At 38.1% G+C, this 27,010-nt stretch overlaps 1 protein-coding gene across 2 annotated transcripts in view; it reads right to left on the reverse strand.

The window, feature by feature from the left end:
* Positions 1-27,010, reverse strand: part of twin (CCR4-NOT transcription complex subunit 6-like twin) — a 141,830-nt gene that overhangs the window by 78,948 nt on the left and 35,872 nt on the right. Inside the window, exon 5 of one of the 2 annotated variants that reach the window (XM_074096091.1) lies at positions 5,451-5,468. The exons of the other annotated variant lie outside the window; for it this stretch is intronic. Within the exon in view, the coding sequence (XP_073952192.1) occupies positions 5,451-5,468 (18 nt within the window). The remainder of the gene's footprint in view (positions 1-5,450; positions 5,469-27,010) is intronic. 2 annotated transcript variants of the gene reach the window in all.

A 27,010-nucleotide genomic window follows, 5' to 3' on the forward strand; every position in this document is an offset into this window, starting at 1 on the left:
CAAGGTGTTCTACAATCTATGAATTATATATGGCAACCGTCGCTGAAGATTTTGCGATGTAACTTGTTTGTAATCATTATTCACGGTAGGTTGTAAGACATCTGTGCAAACCTCGCTATTAAAACCAAATATCTTATTTGCACGCGTAACAAGCTGTACATAACTCATATTCTTTTGTTTGTTAGCGTTGAGTATGTTTACAAATATCGCATATCTGATGCCGGCCTCCTCCTACTGAATTATTTTTGTCGTTTTGCTTTTCTGAAAATACCGATACCGCCAAATTGTATTGTACTTACTTCAATACACGTACTTAATACACGCTCGTGTCAAGAATGACCCAAATGTTTTCAGATCATTAAAAAAAACTGTGAATTTAAATACTTTACTTCGAACCACTTTTGTTACTGTTGTATGTACTTCGATCATACAATACGCTGTTGTACTTTGTTCATTGTGTTCTATAATATCATTATCACACGAGCGCAAACATTATTTTAAACACTAAATATTTTAATTGTATACTGGTTGCTTGAGCATGTAATTTCTTTTTTAAAGTTAAAGTTCATAAATGTTTGATCATGTTGAAAAGACCACAGACATTGTGGGAACCACGCAAGAAATAAGTTACTAAATGCTAATCACAAAAAGATTCGATAAAAGACATAATTAATAACTCACAACAATTCGAACAACTGATAGCTAGAATAATTACAAGACAATCTATGGAACCGTCGCTGAAGATTTTCGATGTAACTTGTTTGTAATCATTATTCACGGTAGGTTGTAAGACATCTGTGCAAACCTCGCTATTAATATCTTATTTGCACGCGTAACAAGCTAATATCATATTCTTTTGTCGTTGATATGTTTAGCATATCATATGAATTATTTAAAATACCGATACCGCCAAATTGTATTGTACTTACTTCAATACACGTACTTAATACACGGTGTCAAGAATGACCCAAATTTTTCAGATCATTAAAAAAAACTGTGAATTTAAATACTTTACTTCGAACCACTTTTGTTACTGTTGTATGTACTTCGATCATACAATACGCTGTTGTACTTTGATGAGTTCTTAGGTGTCTCATTATCACACGAACAGCTTAACATTATTTTAAACACTAAATATTTTAATTGTATTGGGATTAGAGTACTTCTTTTTTTTCATTCATAAATGTTAAGACAAAAATTGTGGGACACAAAAATAGGCTAATAAAAAAAAAATATTAAGAATGTTCTTGGAACAGATCGTGACCATGAGTTCTATTAAATATAATATTATTTAATAAATCATGTCATAAGCCATATAATTTTTAACGATAATTGCAAGATTGGTTTGCTTAGAACGACAAAAAGAGCGCATAATAATAAATTCCACACCGAGGTTGAATATTCGAGGATTTGTGGTATAGAAATAGATGGGATGACGATAACGGAATTATGGAAACTAGCATTAGCAGACACACATTTTTTTTTAAAGCAGGGTTTTGACGTCGGTTAAAGGTGGTGTAAAGTATAAGGGGCAATGTTAGGGAGCTGACGCGTTTATGTATTCAATTCACCCATGCTGTTTAAAACAGAACACCAGCTACTTTGTAGGCATGCTTTATAATCAAGAATGTATACGTACAAGGAAACCCTACGGGGTTTCGAAATGGTTATTTTCCTCGTTGTTTGCAAGTTGTAGACAAAAAAGAGTCGAGCCACGTTCGGGGACAAAGAATTTTTAAATTATTAAAGCTCACAGGGGTCAACAAGGGTGAACGGAACGCTGAGTACATTTTGTTGTCCGTGCAATTATTATTTCACGAGGAGACATTTCTCTGCATGTTTCTATTGTATTCTCGTCTGTTAAAAGTTTCAATTCAGTTGCTGACCTTCGAATGGACCTTGATATTTCAATTTCGGCATTCACCATGGGGCTTCTAATTCACCTGTCAATCTAGCTGTGTAATGTAAACTCGAGTTGTGTTTTGCTGCTAGTCAATCAACGATTTCTATTTGCGCTATAATAGCTCATTCAAGTCAGTTTCATCATTGCACGCGCGTTTGGTTTGCACTATAACCCCTTTGTGTTCATATATTTATGTAAATGCGGTTTAGTGTCGATTATAGATTGCAAAAATAGTTATTAAATAGTCGACAATACACTGAACCGACCACTTGAAGTGCGATAAATATCTCACTGTGGCAAAGTGCACAAATTACCTATTATCACTGTGACAAAGTGCACAAATTACCTATAATTAACGTTAACGATCATTAAAAAATAAGTAATTATTATATCAACACGTTGTATTGAATATAAGATATCATTTTTTCACGAGAAATCGTGCAAAAGAAATTTAACTTCATTATAATGCAAATATAACGGCCCGTGGAGTCGTGTACGAAGAAAATAGTTTACGTCATTGTCCAGTGCATGTGAAGAATTAAAAGCGACAAGGAAAAGACATGAAACAATTATGATATGAAACGGATATAATAATTATATTTACTTTTATTCTATAAAGCCGGCCAAGTAAGAGTCAGACTCGCGCGCCGTATAAATATTTTTATTATATGATGTAACTAAAAATTTACGGTTTTCGCAATTTTCCTTTATCTGTGCTATAAGACGTTGCTTTAAGCCAAATTTCAAGATTCTGAGTTCACGGGAAGTACCCTGTAGGTTTTGATTCCCTTGCGAGTTTCGAAAATTTGCGGCATAAACGGCTGTATCTTTTGATTGCGTTGGCTTAGAAGTTTGATTTTTTTACAGCTCCAAGGGACAGTCGACCTGAGTATTTGATATAAATTTCAGCTTGATACCTCTACGCGTTCCTGAGATAAAGGGTCTTGACAGACGGACGGACGGACAACAAAGTGATTCTAAAAGGGTTCCGTTTTTTCCTTTCGAGGTACGGAACCCTAAAAAGCAAACAATTTTATTTGAATGATGACTTCGATTACAGAAAACAACATACATATCTATCTAAATAAATGTATTTTCTTTTTTTCTTAAATTAACTTTTTTAGGTATACCGTATAACGTGGAAAATGTTTCAGTCAGTACAGTAAATGAAACTATGAAACCTGTCTTCTGTGTCACAAGACAAGCCTAGTCAACCATAATCTGGCTATATACAGCCGTTGGCCATCCAAGCAACGTGCAAGGGCGTCGCGTGACAACTGACATTGCCTGTCTGACGATCTTTTTTACAGAATACATAATTATTAGAATTATTATAACATAACGTCCAAATTGGGCAAACTGAGAGATAATTTGATAAATAATACGCGACTCGTACTCTTCCTCCACCAGCAAAACTCGTGAGCTTGTATGTCGCTTCAGTATTGTCTCCTTCGAAACCCGTCCTTCGAAACTTCACCGAATGATGTTTTTCAAGAGAAAATGCACGAGTTACTACTAAATATGTCCAATTTACTAGGTGAACCTAGAACATTTGAAGAGTTCCCTCGATTTCCTTAAGATCCAATCATCAGATCCTGATTTGGTGCTTATGGGACCTAATTGAAGACATTCCTAGACGAACGCAAAAAAAAAACAAATCGGTTCATAAATGACGGTAACAAACATAAAAAAAAAATACAACCGTATTGATAACCTCCTCCTTTTTTGAAGTCGGTTAAAGATTGTATTTTTATTCCACTCAGGGCTACTTGTGCTGTCTACAGTAAAAATTAATCATTAAACACGGGGTAGGTTTAAAAGTTGCATATAACTTTGGACATAATTAACCCTGGATTCGCAGTCAACTCTGGTCTGCGCAAGCCTGTCTTATACTATGTACTTCTTTGCAACGGACCACGCGTCTACCAACAACGAATAATAAATATTAAGTAATGTCCAACAGATCGCACATTAAGCTCAAAGTTCGGATTCTCTCACATGAGCGAAGCATACCATTAGTTCGTGGAAGGGTTCGACGGGGATACGACATTATCATTCAACAAACATTCAGTCATCTTGAAAAATAAAGCTGCCATAAAAAGACCCACAGATACAGTAAAATTAACGCGTATTGTTCAAGATTACTAAGCCATCGTAAAATACAACCGAGATGACTCCATAAAACACGATCAAGGCAAGAAAACCGCAGCAAACGACGCAGGGTGAAAGGCAAGTAGGTACTGCATGCTATAATACAAATCACAATTACCTTGCGTATTAGCCAAGATCGCAATTGCGAATGCAAACGACATGCCTTCATCTAAATAATACAACAAAGCCTTCTTGGTTTAGGGTTGCGCAGTCGAAAACCAGGAAGCGACTAAAGATTAAACCGACACGTTTTTGCGGGCTAAAAAGCGAATGGCGACAGCCGTAATCGAATTGGTTAATCAATTTAATTGTCAAGAAATAATGCACAATATTTAGGGTTCCGTGCCTCAGTCGGCAAAAACGAAGCCTTATAGGATAATTTTTTTGTCTTTCTGTCAGTACCTACCCTTTTTATTAATAATGGGAAAGAAAGTAATGGGTGGATGTGTACTTCCAGTCATCGTAGTAACTTGAAATATGATATGAATATACCTAGCTCTTATAGCACAATCAACAAAAAAGTTTTAGAGCGAAAGAGTGACAAACAAATAGAGGCAGGCACGCACGTTAGCACGCAGTAGTAGGGTAGGATACACCATCAACCAAAAATGTGGCCTACCGCCCTTTCATTTGATCGGAAGTAGTTTAAAAAATTAAGTAGACAGTACTTATGCCCACCTTCCACTGCGAGCGCTGCGGACTCCTTTCGGTCGGTCAGCTGTATGGAAGTACTTACTTCACCAAACTTTTGTGAAGTCGATTGATGTAAATTAAACAGGGTTCGCGTGGAGTCAGCTTAGCTCGCAGTGGAAGGTATTGAAGATAAATTCCAGCTCTACATAATTATAGTTAAGTTTACGGACATCGACGCCATCGAACGAAACCTTTTACGTTCTGTTGACATCCCATTCTTACGAAACAATCGCCAATTACTCCATAGTGGGTTCCCAAGTGCTTAGAGGCTTTTTGCAATGAAACAACTCATTCATGACATGTCATTCTTTGGTAACAAAACAAGTGAAGGCAGAAACAATAAACAATGTCATCCGCCGTCCGCGAATGTCCTTGGCCGTTATGAAGAGAATGTATGAAATGTTGCAACGCTAACGTGCTCGGGAGCGTGGTGGATGATACCCATTCGCTTAATGAGCGGGGCTTTGATTAGTTAGGCTACGCTGAGTCCGCTCTAGAACGCTGCGTTTACCAGAAGGTTGCCGCATACCGAACGAGGGCACTGCCTTATCTGCCAAAGCCAAGGTACGCCGGCTCGTAAGCCAAGTGACAACCTTTTGCAGTCTTAGTCCAAAACAAGACAAATGCTAATCGTGACACTGGACATACATACTGAACGTAACCTTCGTACAAGTTATGTGTATTATAAAAATGAAAATCTTACCTGTTTCATTCGTGTAGGCTGGAAACCGGAGAAAAGCTATTATTTTGCTAGCAATATCACAACATATTATTATTATTACTGAAGTATGGATGTCAGAGATGTAACTTACTTGATTTCATTAAAATATTTTGAACAGCCAATGTGTACGTACCTGAAACGATAAAATAACCAGTTTACTTATCGATTCTTCGTTGCAACTCGAAGCACAATTAGAACGCTTCGATTATAGTCAATTACACAAGACAGAAAAAAATTACATGATAATTTAATGTAATAACGATTTGGAATATTAATTTGTGGTTCTTGGAGGTCGTCAAGATTTCGTGTTTACGAAAGCGACAGGACGTGTTATTTCTCAAGTACTTTCCTAATGATACGTGATCATTGTTTCAGTCTCAATATCTTTTTAGCCTCTGAGAGCATTACTTAAATCATGATTTGTACCTAAATTTAGAAAGCCGTAAGGTTTAAAGGTTGTGGTGACAAAGCAGCCTAGGCCAAAGCGAAATATTTTGTTCAATCTTTCGAAGTGCATCAGGTACATTTTGTTTAAAATAACTTTGCTAAAAGCATGTAATGTAACAAGCTGCAGTTAGAGATGAACGCAGCATCCCAGGTGATTTCTTGAAACTACGTATCTTATCAAGTAAACGTCGTAATTCAAGATGCATTCCAATTGTATGGTGATTTCTATTAGATGAGTCGCTAAACACTACTTAGTTGTTCATTAATAATTAATGGCACACCGGTTACGATGATGTCGTGGAACTGTAATAAGGCAACCGATTAACGTCGCGGCGTGTTATCGGATATCAGGAGCCGCGGACGTGTTTCTGAACATAAATTAGCGTGGACCAGAGTGGAACTTTCTCGTGGTCCGCGACAAGGCGCCATATATTAAATCAAGATGTAGAAATCGACAGGTGTCGGGACGTCACAGCCGGCCTCTGGCTGATAAGCGAATGTATGCCGGCCGTTGACCTGCGCCCACTGACACACACTCTATCTTTTTCTAACGCGTTAGAAAAGCTTTCAGCTGGAGCAGGATGGAAGTTTCATAGTACGCACGGAGGTAAATAAAAACAAATGGCGATTGAATGCAACGATTCGGTTAAACAATGCATAATGTGACAATTTCAAGCAAATTAATACTTTTCCATGGAGTTGCGGTTAATTTTGTGTTTACTGAGAAGTCACGTAGATCATGGATTTTATTCAGTTCATTCATAAGAAAAATATTTATAACAGATGCAAAAAAAAAGTATGTCGGTGCTAGTTTGATTTAATAAAAACAATTCGACTAGCGTTAGAAGTCTATGCTAAGTAAGTTGTAAGATAGAAAAACTAATCAATGTGTTTTGTAAGTAAAACAAGTGAACCCAGATAAAGTGCCAAACTTGAGCCACAAACACACATAAAGTTGCTGGTGGCAACCATTTAACTCGATGGGTTACTAATATAAGACATGTATTAAATGTGAAAACTTTGTATCTACTACAACTAGGTAAAAGATGACCACGACCAACGTACTCGCGCATCTATCGGTATTTAATTACAGCAGATTATAGCTTGACATTCTTTCACCAGGAATTACCTCAATCAGGATGTTAACGCCTGCCCTGACGTTGCAACTGCTGTATTAAGAGCAAAAAAAAAACCGGCTAAGTGCGACTTGAGACTGGCTTGAGAAAAGTTCCGTGCCTTAGAAGAAAAAACACGTCTGCTTTACACATTCATTTTAATTTTAAACCTTGTTAAGTTATTGTTATTATCTGTAGTTATAGCGAAGTGGTAGGCTCAGGCGGACAACGTAAGTCCTTTCCTAGCAGTGAGACATATCAACAGGGTAAGTAATAACAACAATTACAATAATATAAAAGTATTTAGAGTCCGCGAGTTCATCTGGCTTTTAATTACCGAAAAAAAAAAAACTGCAAAACCCGGGTCCCACCCAAGCAAGACACAAATGGCTCTCTTGCGTGGCTATTTCCTGCCAATGTCTTTTTCCAAGATACAGCCCTGTGATAAGACGATCGGTGGCCGATAGACAAGCGGCGAAGCTTCAATAACAGGGTTTGTTGCCTCCCTTTGAGTATGGAACCCTAAAAAATAACAAGCATACATAGAAGACCAATTCACAGAGAATCAGAGCGTTTAAGAATGATTTAGCGTGCTTACACGTAGGAAGCGGCGCTGATTGGATTGAGGCTGCTACATCGCGAGTATGGTTCTGCTGGTTCAGGTGGAAACAGGTGAACGGCATTCGCGTCTCTCTTGGCATTTATAGTTAAACATTATAATTATGTTAAACATTTAAACTAAAGAGAGGCCTCGCTTAACAGCCCGATGCTTTAGAATATAAATTCAACTTTAAAGAGAAATATAGTGTTATTTGTTGTCAATTTAAGCTAGAGACTACGCCACAAAATACCGGGGGTCTGTCACCTCTTCGACGCAGAGGGCGGGCAATAGCTACTATAGCTAGGTAGTATCTTATATTACTTGGACTAGTATTTATTAAATAAATAATTCTTCTGATTTTCGTTGTTAGCACAGCACCCATTATTACTGTTAAAAACTGCGAAAACGAAGTGAAAGCTTGTTATCATAATCAACAAGTGACCAACATAAGAAAGAGTTGCAAGACGGCAAAATCATCGCTTATGTCAAATAATAAGTAATTATTATTTTAAGTTATTTTAAATCAATATTTTTTTGAAAATGACCCATTGGTATTGAACGTTTTTTCTAGAAATTGCCAATTAGCACTAAAAGTCCCAAGACCCTATGTTTCTTTTATGTAACAGCATCGGCGTCAGCTAGCGAAACATTGCATGGCTGTGCGCGGGCGCAACCGTTTTCGAAACTTCAGTTGCCGAGCGCCTCCGAGCTTGCACAACAAACGCCCGGGGCGCGCTGAGGTTCCCACGCGGATTTCGTATTACACAGGTGCTGTTATACTAAAACATCTAATCTGCAAATGGCAGTATTACTAAGCAACACAGTTATAACGCAGGACATCAATAATACTAAGCAGTAATAGTTATGTTCCAAGATAGCCTACCAAATATAAACGGGCACCGATGTGTCAAATAAATAGGGATACCTTAATGAGCACGAAGATTATCTTTATGACTTGTAAAAGAGCGTCGTAATTCATAGCAGCCATGTAAGGGTCAAGCGAGACACGATCTCCACAGTAGAAAATATACGGACGTGCGTATAATTTAGATTGGGATGCATTTTGAATAACACCTAAAAGGTTACCTGCTGCGCTGCTGCACCCAGCCAGAAGTATTTACGAGTACGTTTCGCCACGCCTTTGCCCTTTAGATTTACATTACATCTAAATAGCTTCGTGTTCCACAAACGCAAGGCTACTTTTTGTCTATTTCAGAACATAATACCTACGGTTCATTTACGATGATAAAAAAACACCGGAACGGACAAATAAACTTGTCAAGTAACAACGCATGATTTAAAGAAGCAGGAGAGCGATCAGATTTGGCCAGAATAAAAAAACGTTCAAGGCGAAATGTAAATCGCTGGGAACCAGCCGGAGCGTTGCTGTATAATTATAATTATATGGTAGCTGCATTCTTTCGCAAATCGTTTTCTGCTTTCATTAAATTTTCAGCTCACTAACAAGCCAATAAAAAGGCAATGTGTCTCGATCGATTAATATAACAGTAGTAAACAGGCTCTAACATTTCAAAGCTGGTCTAATTATGCGATAAACTGCAATCGCTAAGGGCAGGAATGCTGCAGCAACGCAAATTGCACGTCGGATCGGTAAGGTGTGTGCGGATCGACAACCTTCCATTCTCTCCACGAGCGGAGCACCAATGCCGGGGCAGCTATTAAATACCACTAACCCGAGACAATTACTACAATGTTTACGTGTACATGGCGATTAAATTTCTTATTGATAGTAAAATTCAGAAGTGCTTCTGTGGCGAAATACTGTGCTTCTGTTAACGGTTTACGAACAACGTTAGGCCTGCGAGAAATAATAAATTTACATTTAAAATTAGACATAGGTAATATGAAGAAAATTTTTATTGTCTGACGTTGATGAAATTTATATTTAACGAGAAGAACGAATAACCGCTTTGGAAACTCTATATCCACAAACGGCTGAAGGCCGGATTCATATTTAGGACGTCGTAAATAGAGTGACATTAAATTTCTTACGATCGCTTCACAATCATCCTCGAATATTAAAAGGTAACATTTCATGTGATTTTACTATCGACGACTGTATGGCAAACGGTTTCCAAAACCAACAAGAGCCAGTCGTCAGTCACTAAAACTACTTAGACGTATCGAGTGAAATCGTAAACCTTGTGACCTCAATGAAGACACGTTGACAACAATATTGGTTTACTCTTACGAGAAAAGAGAAAATTTATCAAACAATACTGTGCGTACTGGTTTTACATGGATGTGGTTTTGATATGAGCCTCGATGCTGTGTACATGTACACTGCGCAACATCGATGTAAGAGAATGACGCCTAACACCTCACGTCAATCATATTATATTGAGGTTCAATGGCATATCTATAAAGTTCTCTACCCACCTTCAAAGAGATTCGCAGCCGGACAACGTGACCTTCTGTGTCAATTCGAGCAAACCTGTGGCTTGTCAAATTAACAATGAACGAAGCGGTTCCGATACCAAATCAGTTTGGATTCAATCGGTGTTCGTAAATTGTCAGAGAATCATATATAGGTATACACATTTTAATGTTATGTAATATAAAGAAAACGAGGTTTTAAAAACGCTTAGCTCTTTTTAATTGCATGCTGCATCGGATGATGTGTTGTTGAATAGGAAAGTAATCGCTTTTTCTCTCCAATGATAGAAAAAACTGGTTCACTCTTGGACAAGGCCGGTTACTACCCCGCCTGAGATATGGAATCGCCTATTATGATTATAACTGACCTAGATCGAAACGCTATCGTGGAAAGATACACGTCATAAATGCTCGTACTTCTAGCGTCAATATCGATGTGTTATGATTGAAATGTAACCCGTTTATGTAGTACTTGTATAATTTTAACTTTTGAGCTACATTATTGTTTTACTCACAAGAGTATATTACATTTTTGAAATTAATTACATAAATTTTTTGTTGGTTTAAATTACTGACCTAAAGTAAAATATGTAGGTACAATATGACCCAAAAATCCCAAATTCTTTCAAGGTTCCCAAAATTGAAACCAGAATAAGAAAACTTGGCACTAAAATATACCTTTGTTGAGCAGGTTAGCATCGAAAATCCTTGGATCATGTACAATTCACTCAATACAAGGTCAACCAATAAGAATAAGTGTTTAATATAAGACGGCCGACAAATGTAGGGGCAAAAAATGTTTCTTTTTTTATTTCGATCAATTACCAAGCAAGTATTTAAATATTTTTATGCATGTTAATAGATGTGGAGCAGGATAGGTAGAAGTGAGGAAGGTCGATCTTGTCGAAATCATTAAATTCCGAAAGTAGCCTACATAATTTAGTATTTAATGTTTCAATCTACTTATACATTACGATAAATAATAACATGGCATACCTACCACTGATCCTGTTAATGTTAGTAACAACACTCGTCTCTTACGAGGGGCACACTGAAATGATCGGGAATAAGAAAAACCACATGCACGGTATAGCTAAATTGTATTTTATTGTTTTTCGAAGTATTCTCCGTTCAACTTAATACACTTTTCCATTCGTGCAAACCAATCATTAAAACGGTAATTCCAGTCTGAAGTTGATGTTGACAAAATGGCTGATTTGTACGCTTCCACAGCTGCTTCGGGGTCTTCAAACCGTTGACCGCGTAATAAATCTTTCATTCTAGGGAATGTAAAGAAATCGTTTGGGCTCAGGTCAGGACTGTACGGAGGATGGCTCATCAGCTCAACGTTTTCCTGCTTCAAAAAATCATTTGTCTTCCGAGCCGTATTTAGCTCGCATTATCGTGATGTAAGATGATGCGACGTTTCGGGTTATTTTTTCGGAATTCGGCTATCATTTCTGCGACCATTTTCTTTGAAACGCTGCGGGAGCGAACCACGTTCGTTGGTTTGACCTCGTCTTCGAAGACCCAAACTGCTGACTGATGTTTTCTTTCAGGTAAGGGAGACGATATTATAAACGGCATTTGACTTCCCTCCGTTGAAGCGTTGCAGAGTATTCCGGCACTAATCTACACGAGCCGCCTTTTGCTCTTCGGACAAATTGTGGGGAACCCAGCGGGAAACTAGCTTTCTTACACACAGCTCATTATGTAATATCGACTGAATTGCAGTCATTCCGTTACTGATAACAGCCCGAATCTGCTCGTATGTCACATGACGGTCATCTAATATAATAGTTCGCACAGCTGCGATGTTTTCAGGCGTGACCGCTGTTCTTGGTCGACCTGCAGAAGGAACAGTGCTGAGCGACACACGACCGCGTCGGAACTCGGCATATCAGCGGTATATTGTCGTTTGACTCGGTGGCTCAACACCATAAATCGAAACAAGTTAGCTGAGACATTTATCTTGAGAAAAGCCGCGATGAAATTTGTGATAAATTATGGCACGGAAATGTTCACGCGTGAGCTCCATTTCTGTTAACGACGTGCAACTTTAAACCAACATAGTTTTTGTTTTTAAACATTTTTTTTTATTGTTTGAATGTCATTAAGATTCTAAGAGGCCAGTATTCAAACTCTAAAAAAGGTTTTATTGTAATTGAATCCGAAATATTCTATTCCCGATCATTTCAGTGTGCCCCTCGTAGTTGTCAAACTTGCCACAACAATGAAGTGTCTAGTCTACTATTTATCTTTTGGCTTCGTCGCAAACGATCAAATCGCGTGAGTAAAAAGTTGACATTTGCATTTTAAAGTGACTAATTTCGATTAATCGCAATCACTACAGTTACTTATCTTCGAGGGCTGTATTAGTAAGTATGAATAATGAGGTTCGGACGAACCGTTGAATAAGTTACGCCGATGGTATCTATTCAAGCGATATGAAAGCGAACGAGCTGTCAGGCAACTTTGCAGCTGCTTTAATGTTAATAAAATTTATGCAGTAGGCGTTTAAAAGACAGTTCAATTTTGTAATGAAGCGGTTCGCGGTCTCAGTTAATTATTTTTTCAATTTCACAAGACGCCTGCTACACTAAGCCCGGGGCGTGGCCGTGTAAGGTAGCGCCGAACTACTTCTTTATGTGAGAATTAATATCTGCAGTTGCCTCCTACTAATATTAAGAATATAAGTCAAAGAGCGTGCGTGTGTTTGTTACACTTTCACGCTAAAAGGACTAGACCGACTTGAATGAAATGTAGTATATAGCTGGACGTCTGAAAAAACACAAAGGCTATGTTCTAAACGGAATAAAATCCTAAATTTTCAATCGCTAGGATTAGGAGCCATGAAAATTGGCGCATTTTTTTTATTCAATGGTAATAAAATTCACGATGTCATTTTTAAGAACCCACGGGATCTTTTGCGAGGAGTTAAAGCAACCTTGAGACACGCGGTAATGCATTCCAGTAGTTTTTTTTTGTTTTCTGAAATGATTAAACAGAGAAAATTAATGTAATGGATCCACCAAGTAAAAGTTTGGTCACCCACTACCGAAATGGCAAAATGTAAATCTTGAAGTTGCAAAAAATCCAAAGTTGTAGGTTTAAATTTCCACTTAGTGTTTTTTTTTTAAACGAAAGGATTTTCAGATTTGCCGGACAGGATTTAAACCCCTTCTATGGTTTCACCCGCCCGAAGCGTCAGTGTGTTCCACTTAGAGAGTTTTCCTTTATTCGTATTTAAAACTAGCCTGGTATATTGTTTCACTGCGGGGCAAAAAAGGCCTCTTATACATCCACACCTCCCGTTCCTGGTAGCGCAATATCATTCCAATAAACTATACCTATACATTTTAATTTAACATAAATATAGTATCCATATGTCCAGGGTGTAGTTAGCAAACCGCAGGTCACGCGGCAAGCACCGTGGTTAGTTCACCCCGTTTCGACAGCTCACGTTCGCCCCTCACCGCCGCCGCGTGATCCTATGACGCAGAGGGAAGCTGGCTTCGTCATCCGGCGACCCTGTGGTTTCACGTAGCATGGATTGGATTCACTACACTTCATACATACTGTTGGCAGTGCCGTTTGTACAGAAAATCGGACTGATGAATTATAATGAAAAGATACAATAGGTACCTACACGTATGTTATCTAGAGGTTGTCCCAGATACTGCGGCGATAATCAGCCGATAGCTGATAGGGCTGCTAACTAGATCTCAAAATAACTAATTTTAGGTTTGGTCTCTTACAGATCGCTTATTTTAAATTTATATACATTTTTGGTAATAAACAATATGTGCCGTGAACTAATACGTGTTACTCCTGTAAAAAGCTAAAACAAAAAAATAAGATAGTGTGAAAACTATTGAACTGTTTTTAAAACCCTAAATTACCAATGAAAGTGTGAGAAGCGAGGTATCGGATTTCGAACAAGCTTGGGAAAAGGAAAGCCTGTGGGCTTACGCAATTTGCGTCGAAGCCTTATATTTTGTACTTTCTGTAAGAAGTTATTTACAACCACGTGACAGAAACCAAACAATTGTACGAAGTTACTAATTAATTACAAAGAACATTCCGAGAAAACGGCGCAGAATTTTTCATAATACCTATACAATTTTGGAAAGAAAAGTATGGTACTAAGACTACGACCCATGATTAGTATCGATCAACTCTACGGCATATGCTACGGGATAAATAAACTAATATTAGTTTATTTATCCTGTCACTTCTTATTCAGATAGCACTACTCTATACAATATTGTACAAAATAAACTCTAAAGACACCGCGAAAAACTTCGTCGTACAGGTCTGATCGTAAAAGAGCAACCATATGTAACGATTATTTTATTAAAATGAAAGGATTTGGCACATTGACCTGAATTAAAAAAACATTCTAAAACAAGTTTAAATAATACTTCCTAGCGAATGTCTGATCACGATTATTAACATGATATATGCACAAAATCGACACATTAACGGAAGCATGATTGATAAATAATCGCCTAAGAATTATAAAAAAAGGACCGCAGCTCACTTGTCACGGACTCGATCGAAGGAATTCAAGAGTCAATTAGAAGTCAAACAACATATCATGGTACTTTTGTCTGGCAACCTTGCAGACGTTTGTCGTGCTAGTCTTACAATGTAACGCCGACAGGTCTAGGATAGAAAATAATAGTAGGAATTTTGGCATCAACGAAATAGAAGAAGGTAAACGAAAGCTTTTACCAGCTAAAGACGCTGATTCATAGTCGCACGGTTGACGTGACTCATTTATCATGGAACAGTTTAAGCGGCAGACAAAAACGATGATAAATAACAGATTTAGTGTGATTGAGAAGGCACTGACGAATTCTACGATGTATGTGGATAACATGTTTGGAACATTTGGAAGAAACCGATTTATTAGGGAAACAATATTTATTGGATGTCGTTAAATAAATATCAATAGCGTTATTGAATAACTTTATGATTTATTGATTTCTTCCCCCGTTGAAGACCACCAACGACCTATACTTGTATTTAATAGCAATATCCTTGATATAAAACCTTGAGGGTAAAACTTAGCAGTAGAAATAAATATGGGCGATATATCATCAAGTTTTTACTATGCAGAGGATCGAAGTCAATTATACGCAGCAACAATTTATTGAAACCAAACTTAATGACTGTATGTTATTCTGTCGGGCTATTTTAAGTGTTCTTAACAACTGATAATATATGTGTTAAATAAAAGGACTATAATGGGCGAGCTTTTATAATTAGTAAGACGGGTTCGTGGAACTGTGATGCAATCAATAAATAATGGTTTCGTTATAAAAAGAAACGAACTGTTTATCTCTGCGCTTTATCTTCTATTTATTACATAACAATAAATTAACGCAGTAATTAAGGAACTTAACAAAACTAATAAAGATGAATAGAATATTCTCAGATTGAAGATCTCAGTCACATTCCACGAGAAAGGAAACAATTTATCAACGTTCGTTCGATATACGTTGAGCTCGATTAAAGATTGGGAACGGTTAGTTAAAAGGAATGTGAATACCTAGCATCAGCATCACTATATTGAAGGTATGAGTACGTAAGTTATCCCTTATTGCGAGTTAAAGGTCTCGCAGGATAGAAAGACTGGTGAGATGAACGCAATGATTTGTAGCGACGATAAATCCGGGCGGCAGACGGGGACAGACCCGCCCGCGGCCGCCACGGTAAGTGTATCCAATTACTACGATACCCTACACCGCGGCGCAGCACTGCACGGCCACCGGTCCCATACACCATGTACCATAATAACAAAGATTACGATGATAAAAAATCTATTACAAACAACTGAGATAGTAAAGCTTCTTCACTTTTTTATTTCATTGCCGTACTAGCCCACAATGATTATAGCTATTGCACGTTCAGTCATTGCAGCAGAGACATAAAATTATCGAACCATGCTTCCTTCGTCTTCTTTTACACAAGAAACCGTTAAGACTTGTGTCGGGTTCGCAGATAATTAATTCCGTCCTGAGCTACTTATGTTACCGTCCGAGAAGAAACCGCAGCGCCCAGCAGTGGCTAAAGAACATGTCTAGTCGCACTGGTATCAGTCATTCTACTTTGTGCTAATTTCACCGGCTGATCACTAGACTACCGCAACTATCGCAAGAACGATTAATGATTTAATAGTGGAGCCTGCATTATATAGTATGTCCTGTTTTTCTCATCTTTTTAATACAATAAATGTAGGTTTTGCCAGTTTACATAAATTCGCGCCGGCGTAGCGTGCAGATCCATTGCTTCATTCATTTATAATAATGTCACCACTGTAGGCAGGTGGTTATTACCGGGATCTGTATCGTTACCATGGGTAGTCAACTTCATTCGCATTAAAAGCGCATTACACTTGGTATTAAATGAATTATTTTAATTATACTACCATAATGCGAGTCGGACTCGCACACCGAGGGTTCCGTACACATTTATAGGTATGTAAGTAAACGAGAATCGTGTCTTGAAGATATTTCTCGCTTTTTCCGAGTGATTTAATACATCCAGTGTATGCAGAGCCCTACTCTTAAGCAAAATGTACGCAGTGTGGGGTCAGATTATATTGGTCATTGATATTTACTGACAGAGATAAAAAAATCAAGATTTTCAGACTTTTCTAGTTGGTTGTGTTATAATAGAGCTACCTTCATACCAAATTTCAAGATTCTGAGTTCACGGAAAGTACCCTGTAGGTTTTGATTCCCTTGCGAGTTTCGAAAATTTGCGGAAATTTGCAGCATAAACGGCTAAAATTTATAGCTAGATACCTTCACGCGTTCCCGAGAAAAAGGGTCTTGACAGACAGCGGACGAAAAGTAATCCTTTAAGGGTTCCGTTTTTCCTTTTGGGGTACGGAACCCTAAAAACAGTGATAGCTGAGCCTGCTTCTAAATGTACGAAGTATGGTGCGGTGTCATTTTATATTGGTTGGTTGGGAGCTTACTTAATTTTTAATTATATGTTATTTTTATTATATTGTAACTAAGGGACCCCATACATCCCTGTATTTTTTTTTCTTTAATTGTATAATATAGTTTTTAAGTATTTTATTTGTAATTATATTACTTATTATGAAAAAATGACTTTCTGCCAAGTTTCTTGCGGCGCATTCTTCTTGGCAATGATGGTCTTTCCGAAAGCGCTGGTAGTTTAAAAAAAATGACGTGTAAAAGTGCCCATTGCGGCCTATTTACTGAAAAAGGTAAAATTAACAGTTGTTAAATATACCATGGAATCAGAATAAGGTTTTCGATCAACAAAGTAAGTGATCCTGTAGCGGTTAAGCTAGGAATATAGCAGAGCTTAATGCTGTTACCGGACACCGAGGAAGAGTTCTGGTATCGAGTAGGTACACATAAATCAAGCAGCATATCGCCCTCGGCAGCGCAAGCTCTGACTATGACCCTGCCGCCTTTGTTTACTTAAAACTGTCTCGGCCGTGATCACCTTCGGATAAGACCAAAAATCTTACACAGAACACTGATTTTAAAAGCGCTCCATTGAATATTAACGTCAGATAGATATCACAAAATGAGCAAAAAATATTACGTATTCCCTTTTAGATACATGAATGGATTAAAAAAGCTTTTTGTTGTTAGGCCTGACCTCGGCGGGTTTCCGATAAATAATCACCGTCACAATCGATACAATCGGCACGTAAATGGCCATAATGGGTACGGTCCGGTGCATCGATGCCATCGCTGCGGTCGGGGGCTGGCTGGCCGGCCAGTCCGCGCGCCGCGACACTGTCGGCTGTTGTACGTTTTTAACTTGGTCAGATTGTAGCGTTCGCTGAATCGGCCGCGTGCTGATTCAAATCGAGGTCTGCCGGGTCGCTGGGCAGAGCGGGTTGCGATGCTCGCGGATCGATTATCGCACGTCACGAGTTGCAGGCGAATCAGGCCACACACTACACGCAATGTCGCGCCATCTAATTAATTGACAATCGGAAAAAAACATCAAGAGCGCACGCGAAGTGTTTAATAATAATATATGTGAAGACAAACGGCTATCACGTTTTGCTGCGCTATAAACCGAATTATCTAAACGCTCGAGGCACTACAATAACAATAAGTACTCACACTTTTCATTAGCAGTAACTTAACAACTGGGAACAGTAGTATATTACGAAAGATAATTGAAGTGATTCTTAATGCTTTTAAAGCTTCCCGTTTCAAAATAATGCAACGATGGTCGTGTGAATTCGTGTGTCAATTTATAGATACATCAAAAAATTCATTCATTAAAAGAAAGTTGTACCTCATATTAATAAAACTTAAAAATATTTTTGTGTTATATCACCTTACAAGAAATGGACGTAGACGCATTCGTCATTACATTAGGTAGAGATCATTTATGCAGTACGATATTGTAGCAGTTGCAAAACTACGACATGCCAATTTGGTATACAGGAAGGCCTGAGGCGGACACTTGAGTGTTATCTCTACATATCGTTTAATCCTTTGTCAATTGGCAATAAATATATATAAAAACTTACTTGGGCTTAACAAACGATTGAATGTAAAGAGGCGAGTATTCGGCTGCCGGCATCAATAACAATGTAGATCACTAAGACATTCATTCGTTCAAATGCGGTTATGCTTGATGATAAATTTTTTTCTTAAATGTTCTTGATTATTTTGGCATTATTATTGAAATGTGATTGTACTCATAGTAATGACTCGGTGCCAGCGTTTATTGTTGCAAATAATGAGCGCAAGATCTATTTACAGGCTGTTTTCACATCACGGAAAATAATACTAACATTAGCCGTCATGTTTGCTGTCAGTAGAGACAGCTCCCTGAGGGGTTACGTAACAGCGTAACAATAGTCATTAGCAATCAATCAAGTCCATTCCGGGTGGCTTAGACGCTTTGGCTAAGAGCCAAATCGTTCCTCGCGGTCAGGTTGTAATCCAAGCTATCATGTCGCTCAAATTCAAAATGGAATATAAAACGAGGGACTGCAGGAGCCGTGACCGTTTTAGAGCGTTCAGCTGCAAAGACACGAAACTATACGGCAATACAACGCCAACCACACGGGTAGGACGAGACGAAGCGATGAACACAGGGATTTATTGAAATTGTGGGCAACGATACGTCGATGACTGTGGTCGGCGGCACGCGCTGGTATCACGTACGGGCAATTGAAAGGAGCGCGAGTTATTGCGGGAAATGCGAGGGAATCGAGCCGCAATTGCTGCTCCCGGGCAAGCCACACAATGTGCTCGCGAAGGGATAACGACACGGGCGTCGCAGTGTCGCTTCTCGCGTCACGCCTTCCTGCCGCGCCGTGCCACCCCAGGCACATGACAGGATATATCGATAGCCTTAACAGTCAACCAATTTGCTACGAACTTTGGTATTTTAGTTAAACTACCGTTGCTCGCGCCGAGCTAGCCAGGTAGAGTCATACATATTATGATCATATTATATCGTAAATGCCTCGAAAAAAATCCATGTCACATACGTATATGTTTCCATTTTGTTTATTTCATTTCGATAATCTGCATTCAACTAGTCTATCCATAGGGAGTTTTACTTTTAGTCAAACTACCACAAACAGTATTACTTAGTACTTTGATCATACAAATAAAATAATGATTTTAATGTGTTAGAATTCTCCCGAGTCTAATGTGGATGTTGGTTATTAACCCAAAGTGTTCATTATGAATTTCCGGCGACTACTTGCTGCTTATCGAAGTGTACTTATGGGATGTTACGAAAGAACTGGATGTGTTTGATTGCTACTAAGCGTTGAAAAGTCCAGGCCGTCTCTACAGTAAAGAAATAATATGTCAACTGTCCCAAAATGGACGGTCGCGACGTGGAATTTTAATCGATGTCATGCCTTGAATAACGCCAAGACAAAAAATCGGGCCCTTGGCGGATGTCGACGCGCATCTACAAATTTAAAGGATTACCCGTTGAATTCTGATTGAATTTATACCTACCTTTGATTCTGATTTTTATTAATGGTATAATGGTCACAAGACGCAAGTCAAATTTGAAGTGGCTCCGTGGAATACAAATTAACGAACAGGTGGTACGTCTCGTAACAAGATAGGTACTTACTTAGAAATTATCCTTTTCATATTATAAAGTTATATTTTAAATGAACACATACTTCAAAATAAATGTAAAGTATTAAAGTAACACATACTTCAAAATAAATGTAAAGTATTAAAGTATCGCAACGTACGACAGACACTTCATTTGGCAAAAACCGAAAATATTATCTCACTAAGGTTTTTATTGTTGATTGCGTTTAAGTAATTAAAACCGGTCGGAAATAAACTTTCGGCCGCGAGGAGGAACGCAGACTCAAAAATTTAAATGCACAGAAGACGATATTCGTGACATACTTATCGCTGTAAAATAACCATGCTATAATTTATTATTGTCTCGGTTGTTTCAATGATATTATATCTTAGGGCACAATAGCCCGGTACACGTAGTGCATCACTCGTGAGAAGATATAAGATAAAGCCACAATCGTACTTTCATCCGATCACACATGATTTAAAGAGCGAATCACACAACAATGCTGACAAACAGTCAGTGGAAGAAACAAAGATATGTTTGCTCTATTCGAAATAGAAAATCAATGAAAATTATACCTTACTGTTATGGGTTTAACATAAAATTTTGAAACTGTTACGTGGAAACATGATGCTATATCTTCCTGTTTCCATACAAAGTATTGTTTTTCTCGTTGTTCGTTCCATTAAATAAGGTGAATAAAAAAGGCAGACTCGTTGTTAACGTTTTGCAAATGGAATGTATGTCGTGTCGTTTTTACGCAGGTAATTAAAATATGTGCATACTACTTGATATTAAAGACGTGTGTGTAGGAAGCAGGTGTCTTGGTGTATTGATGATCAGACAGACCTCCAGGGTCGAGCCAGATGTGGCCGACATTATTTCCGTAACTTAACATTCAAGTGTCCCACGTAGAAGAAAATGAGAAATGAAAAGACGTATGTATAAATAGGAGAGAGAACGAATGCAGACGGAGTGCATGTTTACGTAGCATTATTTAACTATCAGTACGCTACACCTGTCGCGCTTGGTCTGTTAATTTGTTCGTGATATTATAAGCTTTTAAATAGTGCAACAGTATAATTGTACGAAAATGTAACTTTCCTTTTAGTTTAATGCACCTTGTTTATTTTCACTTCCCGAAGTAAATAAATTGTAAGTATATTAAAAAGTTTCAGGCCAAAATATTGGCCGGAGAAACCAATATTTCGGTATTTCGAGACGCTATATTTCCTTCTTTTTTTAGTGAAGTTTCGGAGACGTCTCCACCACTTGATTCGATGAAAATAGACACCAAAGCAACGTACAAGTTCTCGTGCTTCCTTCCTTGTTCAAAATTGTCAATTTAGATAGCCTATACCTACATGACACGCCTGCCACGAGTAACCAACTGGAGATATCGCCAGAGCTCCCCCTTGGCGTTTTAGTGCTATAAGGGTGGGTATTCACATTGTTGTTCAGAAGCTACTAGTAGATATTCTTTAGCACGGAAGAGAGGTAATGAATTAGACATAGATTGTTTTCAATATATTGATCAGCAGACATAGCAACAGGATGTAGATGTAGCTTTGAAACGTTACCTCGTCCTTCGCTGACCTGGGATTTGTATAATTATATTGCAGTTTTATTATGGCACTAAAATGGAAACTACGCTAGGCGTATTCCGGTCTAAAAGGTACCCGTATTTAAGAAGGCTTGCTTTTATGTTTAGATATCAAAGTGTTATGAGTCACGCATCGCAAGCGATACGGGAAGCGTTTTCAATAAATATTAGATATTTTTCACTACTATTTATTGCGAAATTGAGAATCGTTCTATAATTTCTCGCGGCAACATAATTCACACTGTAATTAAATCATTGTTAACTTTACATGGTTCTGTGAATGTTGCAATTGCTAATGCAGCGGGAATCTGTAATGTGATATTAAGCGTATTATTCCTTGTTTAATGAGATTTTGTTTCCTCTTCATTCATTTCATTACTGCTTAATAACATGATTATGTAATTGGATACACAAGCAATGTACTAAATTGGAATTTTCCATGTTAATGCAGGTAATTCACGAAGTAAAAAATATTTGCTTCAAATTTACTATAAGCAAACCTGATAGTCACACATCATACTGTTACTGTTTCATCCGTTGCATAATCGATCGAAACGGAAGCCATAAAAATGTTGCAATGAATGACCATTTCCATTTGATTTTGACCGAATCAGTAATTCAGAAAATGATTACTATTACAGATTACAAGTTCCTGTCCTCTATAATTGAGGGACTCAATCTGCTAAAATAATGCTAATTGACTTGGGCTATTTTACGTTGCAGGCCGGTCATAATTGACGATAATTGGCCACAGAGCAAAAACTTGCCTGACACAATGGCTGACCGAAATAAGAGATGATTGGGATTGATAATAAAAAATCATGCACATCAAAATACCAGTCAGTCATCAGATCGCATCATAAAACAGTATTAATAATCAACCTGCATACTTTGTAAACACACAGACACACATAGCGGTCAAACTTATAACACCCATCTTTTTGCGTCGGGGGTTTAAAAAATAGTTTAAAATTAATGTTTTAAACGCCTACGTTTATTTCAATAACACCAAGTCACTGTGCGGCCATGAAATTGATTGGTCGAGCATTAAATTACTGCTCATCCCAATGTGTCAAACCAAACAATAAATATGTAAATTATGTGAAGATAACCCGAACTGGTCTCGTGTTTATCGCGAGAAACAACTTAGTGTCTGAGAAGTCGTCTCGCACGCCTTGTAAATTCTCTGTACGTACCTTACTTTTATAGGTTAGGATTTACTTATTTTTAGGGTTCCGTACCCGAAGGATCTAGTCTAAATGGAGCTCTATTCGTGTCCGTCTGTCGCCTATCAGGTTTTTAAAGCCAAACGGGTCAATCTCGAGTTTTCACAGAACTTTCTTGTTGACCCAAAGTCATAGAAATTGACAAAAAATATTTACAAATGTTTTTAAGGGCCCATACAGCGAAAGGGGCGCGAAAAATATGCTTGACCTTACTCTATAGCTAGGGTATTATTTTCTAGAGCTCGTTGAGTAAAAAAAATATTGGAAAACAAATGAATGAGAAGCCAGTCAGCTTTTTTAGAGCTCCACACCATAACCTTCGGTGCCAAACGGAACTCTATTACTCTCCATGGGTACTCTGCCCGTCCGTCTGGCTGTCTGTCTGTCACTGGGCAGAATGTTGAGAACCGTAATAGATAGACAGCTGAAATTTATACATGAGGTGTGTATCTATTGCCACTACACCAAAAATAATAAAAGTAAAACTAAATTAAAAAAATAAGGTTGATTTTTAATTACTTACATAACATACAAGAGAAACAGTCTCAGTCAGTGTTTTCAGACTTTTCCGTTCTGACTCCTTCATCAGTTTTTTATTTGTTGATGTTTAACTGGATCTTTTTTTAATCTTGTGGTCTATGGTATTTTTCTCTCTGACTGTACGGAACCCTGGATGCGCGACACCGACTTGCATTTAGCCAGTCTTCTTTTAAACGAAACGTCATAAATCAGTCGAGCCGAAGCCGAGGTGTACTATTACGAAAATCGCGAGCGTTCACAACATTTGTTCCTGCGCAGAGCCGAGAGTATTACGAGCAATAAATCTAGTTTTAGCGCGAGGTCAATCAGTCCCGAATCGCTACCAGCCTGTGGTTTGCATACAGACGCGAGAGGGGCGCCTTCCTCGACGTATATCTCACGACGTTATTCCTTACCAATGACATTTACGACCGCTCTCGAGCCATAGAAATAAAAAGATTAGGCTTACCCAACGTCTAAATAAACGGTTTTCACGTTGGACGTAGATAGTCGTATTAACCCCTATACAATCAGATAAAATTATCGTATACTTACAACCGCGATAAGATAATGTAAGAACTTTATCACTATTACGAAAGCTTTCATTACGGACGTTCATTATACAACAGTTCGCTATTAACGTGCGCAAAAAATGTCACATATCGTACAGCTGAAAATGGATCTAATTTCGATCGGCGAGGGTTTTTATTTCTGCTAACTAATTATCAGACATTGAACTGGTACATTGGATATCAAATAGCTGTAAACGATACAACCTTTATACACGCATGGTTGGTTTTTCCCGTACCTATTTAAACATAAGTGGGCTAATAAATGTTCAATTCATACTAACCCTCCTCGCTTCGCTCGTCGTACGTAAATTTACGGTACAGTATAAAGCTAGGAACGACGAATGCGTTGCTCTAATCGATCTACCGTATTATTTCTCAGGCACATCGTGATATGCCTGGCCAAATTTTAGGCAAATCGTAAAATTTTCGCGATATGCTTAGGAATTTCGTGATCTGGCGGATTTTACGATCGGCCACCGACATATATAGGTTTTGATAGCAGCCTAAAGTTTAGGGAATGGATCTGATAGTCTAAAATAAAGGTTTTATTATTATTATTTAATATAATCTTTTATCACCATATCTGATAAGTCTATAGTGACGACTGAGCCTGGCCTGACACTGGCCACACCCAATTTGATTTCTAAACTATGCTTAGGTATATATAAACATAAAAGTATAACCTGACCAACCTTTTATAGTTGATAAAACCAACTCATCTAGATTAAAACTCAACTTACTGCCAGACACTCCTTTAGCTTAAGCATCTAGGCCACAGCTCTCTTCCTAGATATGGGCAAAGATAAATCCAATAAATCAGGATACAGTATTGAATCTGCAGTAAAACTAAATGCTGAGGCCATTCGTGCAATAATTTTTCGATGTCAACTATTTCCAGGTCGGACCAAGCCTAGGGCATTTCAATTATAAGACACGTATTCCGACTGTTCCGAGTATAATCTAGCTAGAACCTAACATAAATTTCCTTTAAATTGATGGCAAAATTCTGCGCCGCAAATAGTAGTATGACTTAATAAAATCCAATTAACTGCACAAATAATACACTATGAAAATAATGGTATTGGTTACAATAACAACATCACTGTGAAACATTTTCAATTCGTTATTTCGTTTATCTAAAGGAAACCGGCATTATAATTATAAATTACAAAGTGACCCAGCAGTTAAGTTATTACTACACGTCAAAATGATTCAGTCGTGAACCTTTTACACTTTTAGACTATACGATAATATCATGGTAAATTTAGGCTTAGCTGGTGGTAAATAATCACACTCGTCAAGGATCTGCGTCTCGGGCACGTGCATTCGATTAATAGTGGAGTCTACGCGTTGCGTCTATTTCTGTACGGACCCTCCGTCCGTTTTGGGATGCTTGGTGTTACGCTTCTGCTTTCGTTTTATTAGCTCCAGCCAGTGTGGCGGAATCTCGCAACACTTCGGGAAATTAGTCGCCAACGTTGACGCAATTTATGCAAAATGTTGCGACCATAATTACAATAACAAGTTTCAAGGAGCCATCCTGTAAATTCAATTATCAGGAGCTAGCATAGCAGTAGCTGCAGCTTGTGATTATCTAGATGGAAACGGGTAGATAAACGTGTATGAAGTGTGACTCTTATAAAAGTTTAATAACGTGAGCAATAGCTAACCGAGCGAGTCAGTTGGCGTCAAATCAATCGCGTCTAGAGAGCAGCGGATCAACTTTCTCGCCGTTCTCGTATTGGCGAGCGCAACCGGTGTTGCGTACGAGTATGGCCACGGCAGTAGCCGGCGTAAATTGCGAGAAATATGACGTAGAAACTGTATTGACTGCTATTTAATCAAAAACCAGTTGCTAACTTATATAGACACGATTATCTACAAAACGATCATTGGTGGAAATTGGTCAAGAAACTTTAGAAGCCTTCACGCGAAAAAGTACAAACGCGACAACTATTTTTGGATGGGAAAGGCCAATTATCTAACCTCAATCATAATAATTGTTTGATACTTGTTAGCATCGTCCGTCCTTTTGTAGTCCCCGATAATAAAAAAAGGAATAATAAGATAACCAATCCAGACTTTGAAACTTCTCAAAGTCAAATATACCCGGCTCTTGTTTACACAGGGGCAAACTTTGTTTGATACTGTTTCACCAATCAAACTTTTTTACAATTTGATCAAATATTCTATTTGGAAGATCAATAAAAGACAAAGGTTGTTAAGAGAGAATTTGAGTTCGGTTTGATTGATGCTGCACCAATTAAATAAGGAAAGCAAAAGCTTGGTCCGCAATTAGAGCCACGCGAAACACTAGTGTTCAGGACAATACATTAGCCATTTATGAGCTTTTACCTTTTATGAGCTCCCGATATTTTGATGACAATTAATAATTCAAACTGTTAGTGTAAAGTAAATTCGCTTACTAGTATAGTGTGACTTGTACCGATAGCTCGAGTAGCACGAGTCTGTGTCGGGAAACGCACAGTATCGGCTTTCTCTCGCCATTCGCAACAGCTTCATCAGCCCGCGCCCAGAGAAAACACGTGACAATTATCGACTCCACAAACATTAATTTCCGCGGGACGCGTGAGAATATATCGATGGTTTGAGAACAGGCTGCTCTTTGCGTTCTGTTTCTACATTGTTGGTATGAATTTAGAAAATGTAGAATCAAGCTAGGTTTGGTTATCTCATCAAATCAAGAAAAATAAGCCAAAATAAAGGGCAAACGCCCGTCCAGTGAGAAGCTTTCTCAATTAAAAGCTGCAGGATAGCTTATACATTCGAATAGGTACTTATTATTTTAAGACAGTAGCGAGCAAATATTTTCATACTGGCTCTACCATTGGAATGAAAATATTGAAAAGGCATTGATCATGTCACAGTGTACACACTAAGTTCAAGGCCCGTGGCTCTAAATAAATCATAGTGAAATACGAACAAATATTATCATAGTAATCTGGACAGTGA

This window comes from Choristoneura fumiferana, chromosome 13, assembly GCF_025370935.1.
Source record: "Choristoneura fumiferana chromosome 13, NRCan_CFum_1, whole genome shotgun sequence".
In the NCBI taxonomy this organism is placed as follows: Eukaryota; Metazoa; Arthropoda; class Insecta; order Lepidoptera; family Tortricidae; genus Choristoneura; species Choristoneura fumiferana.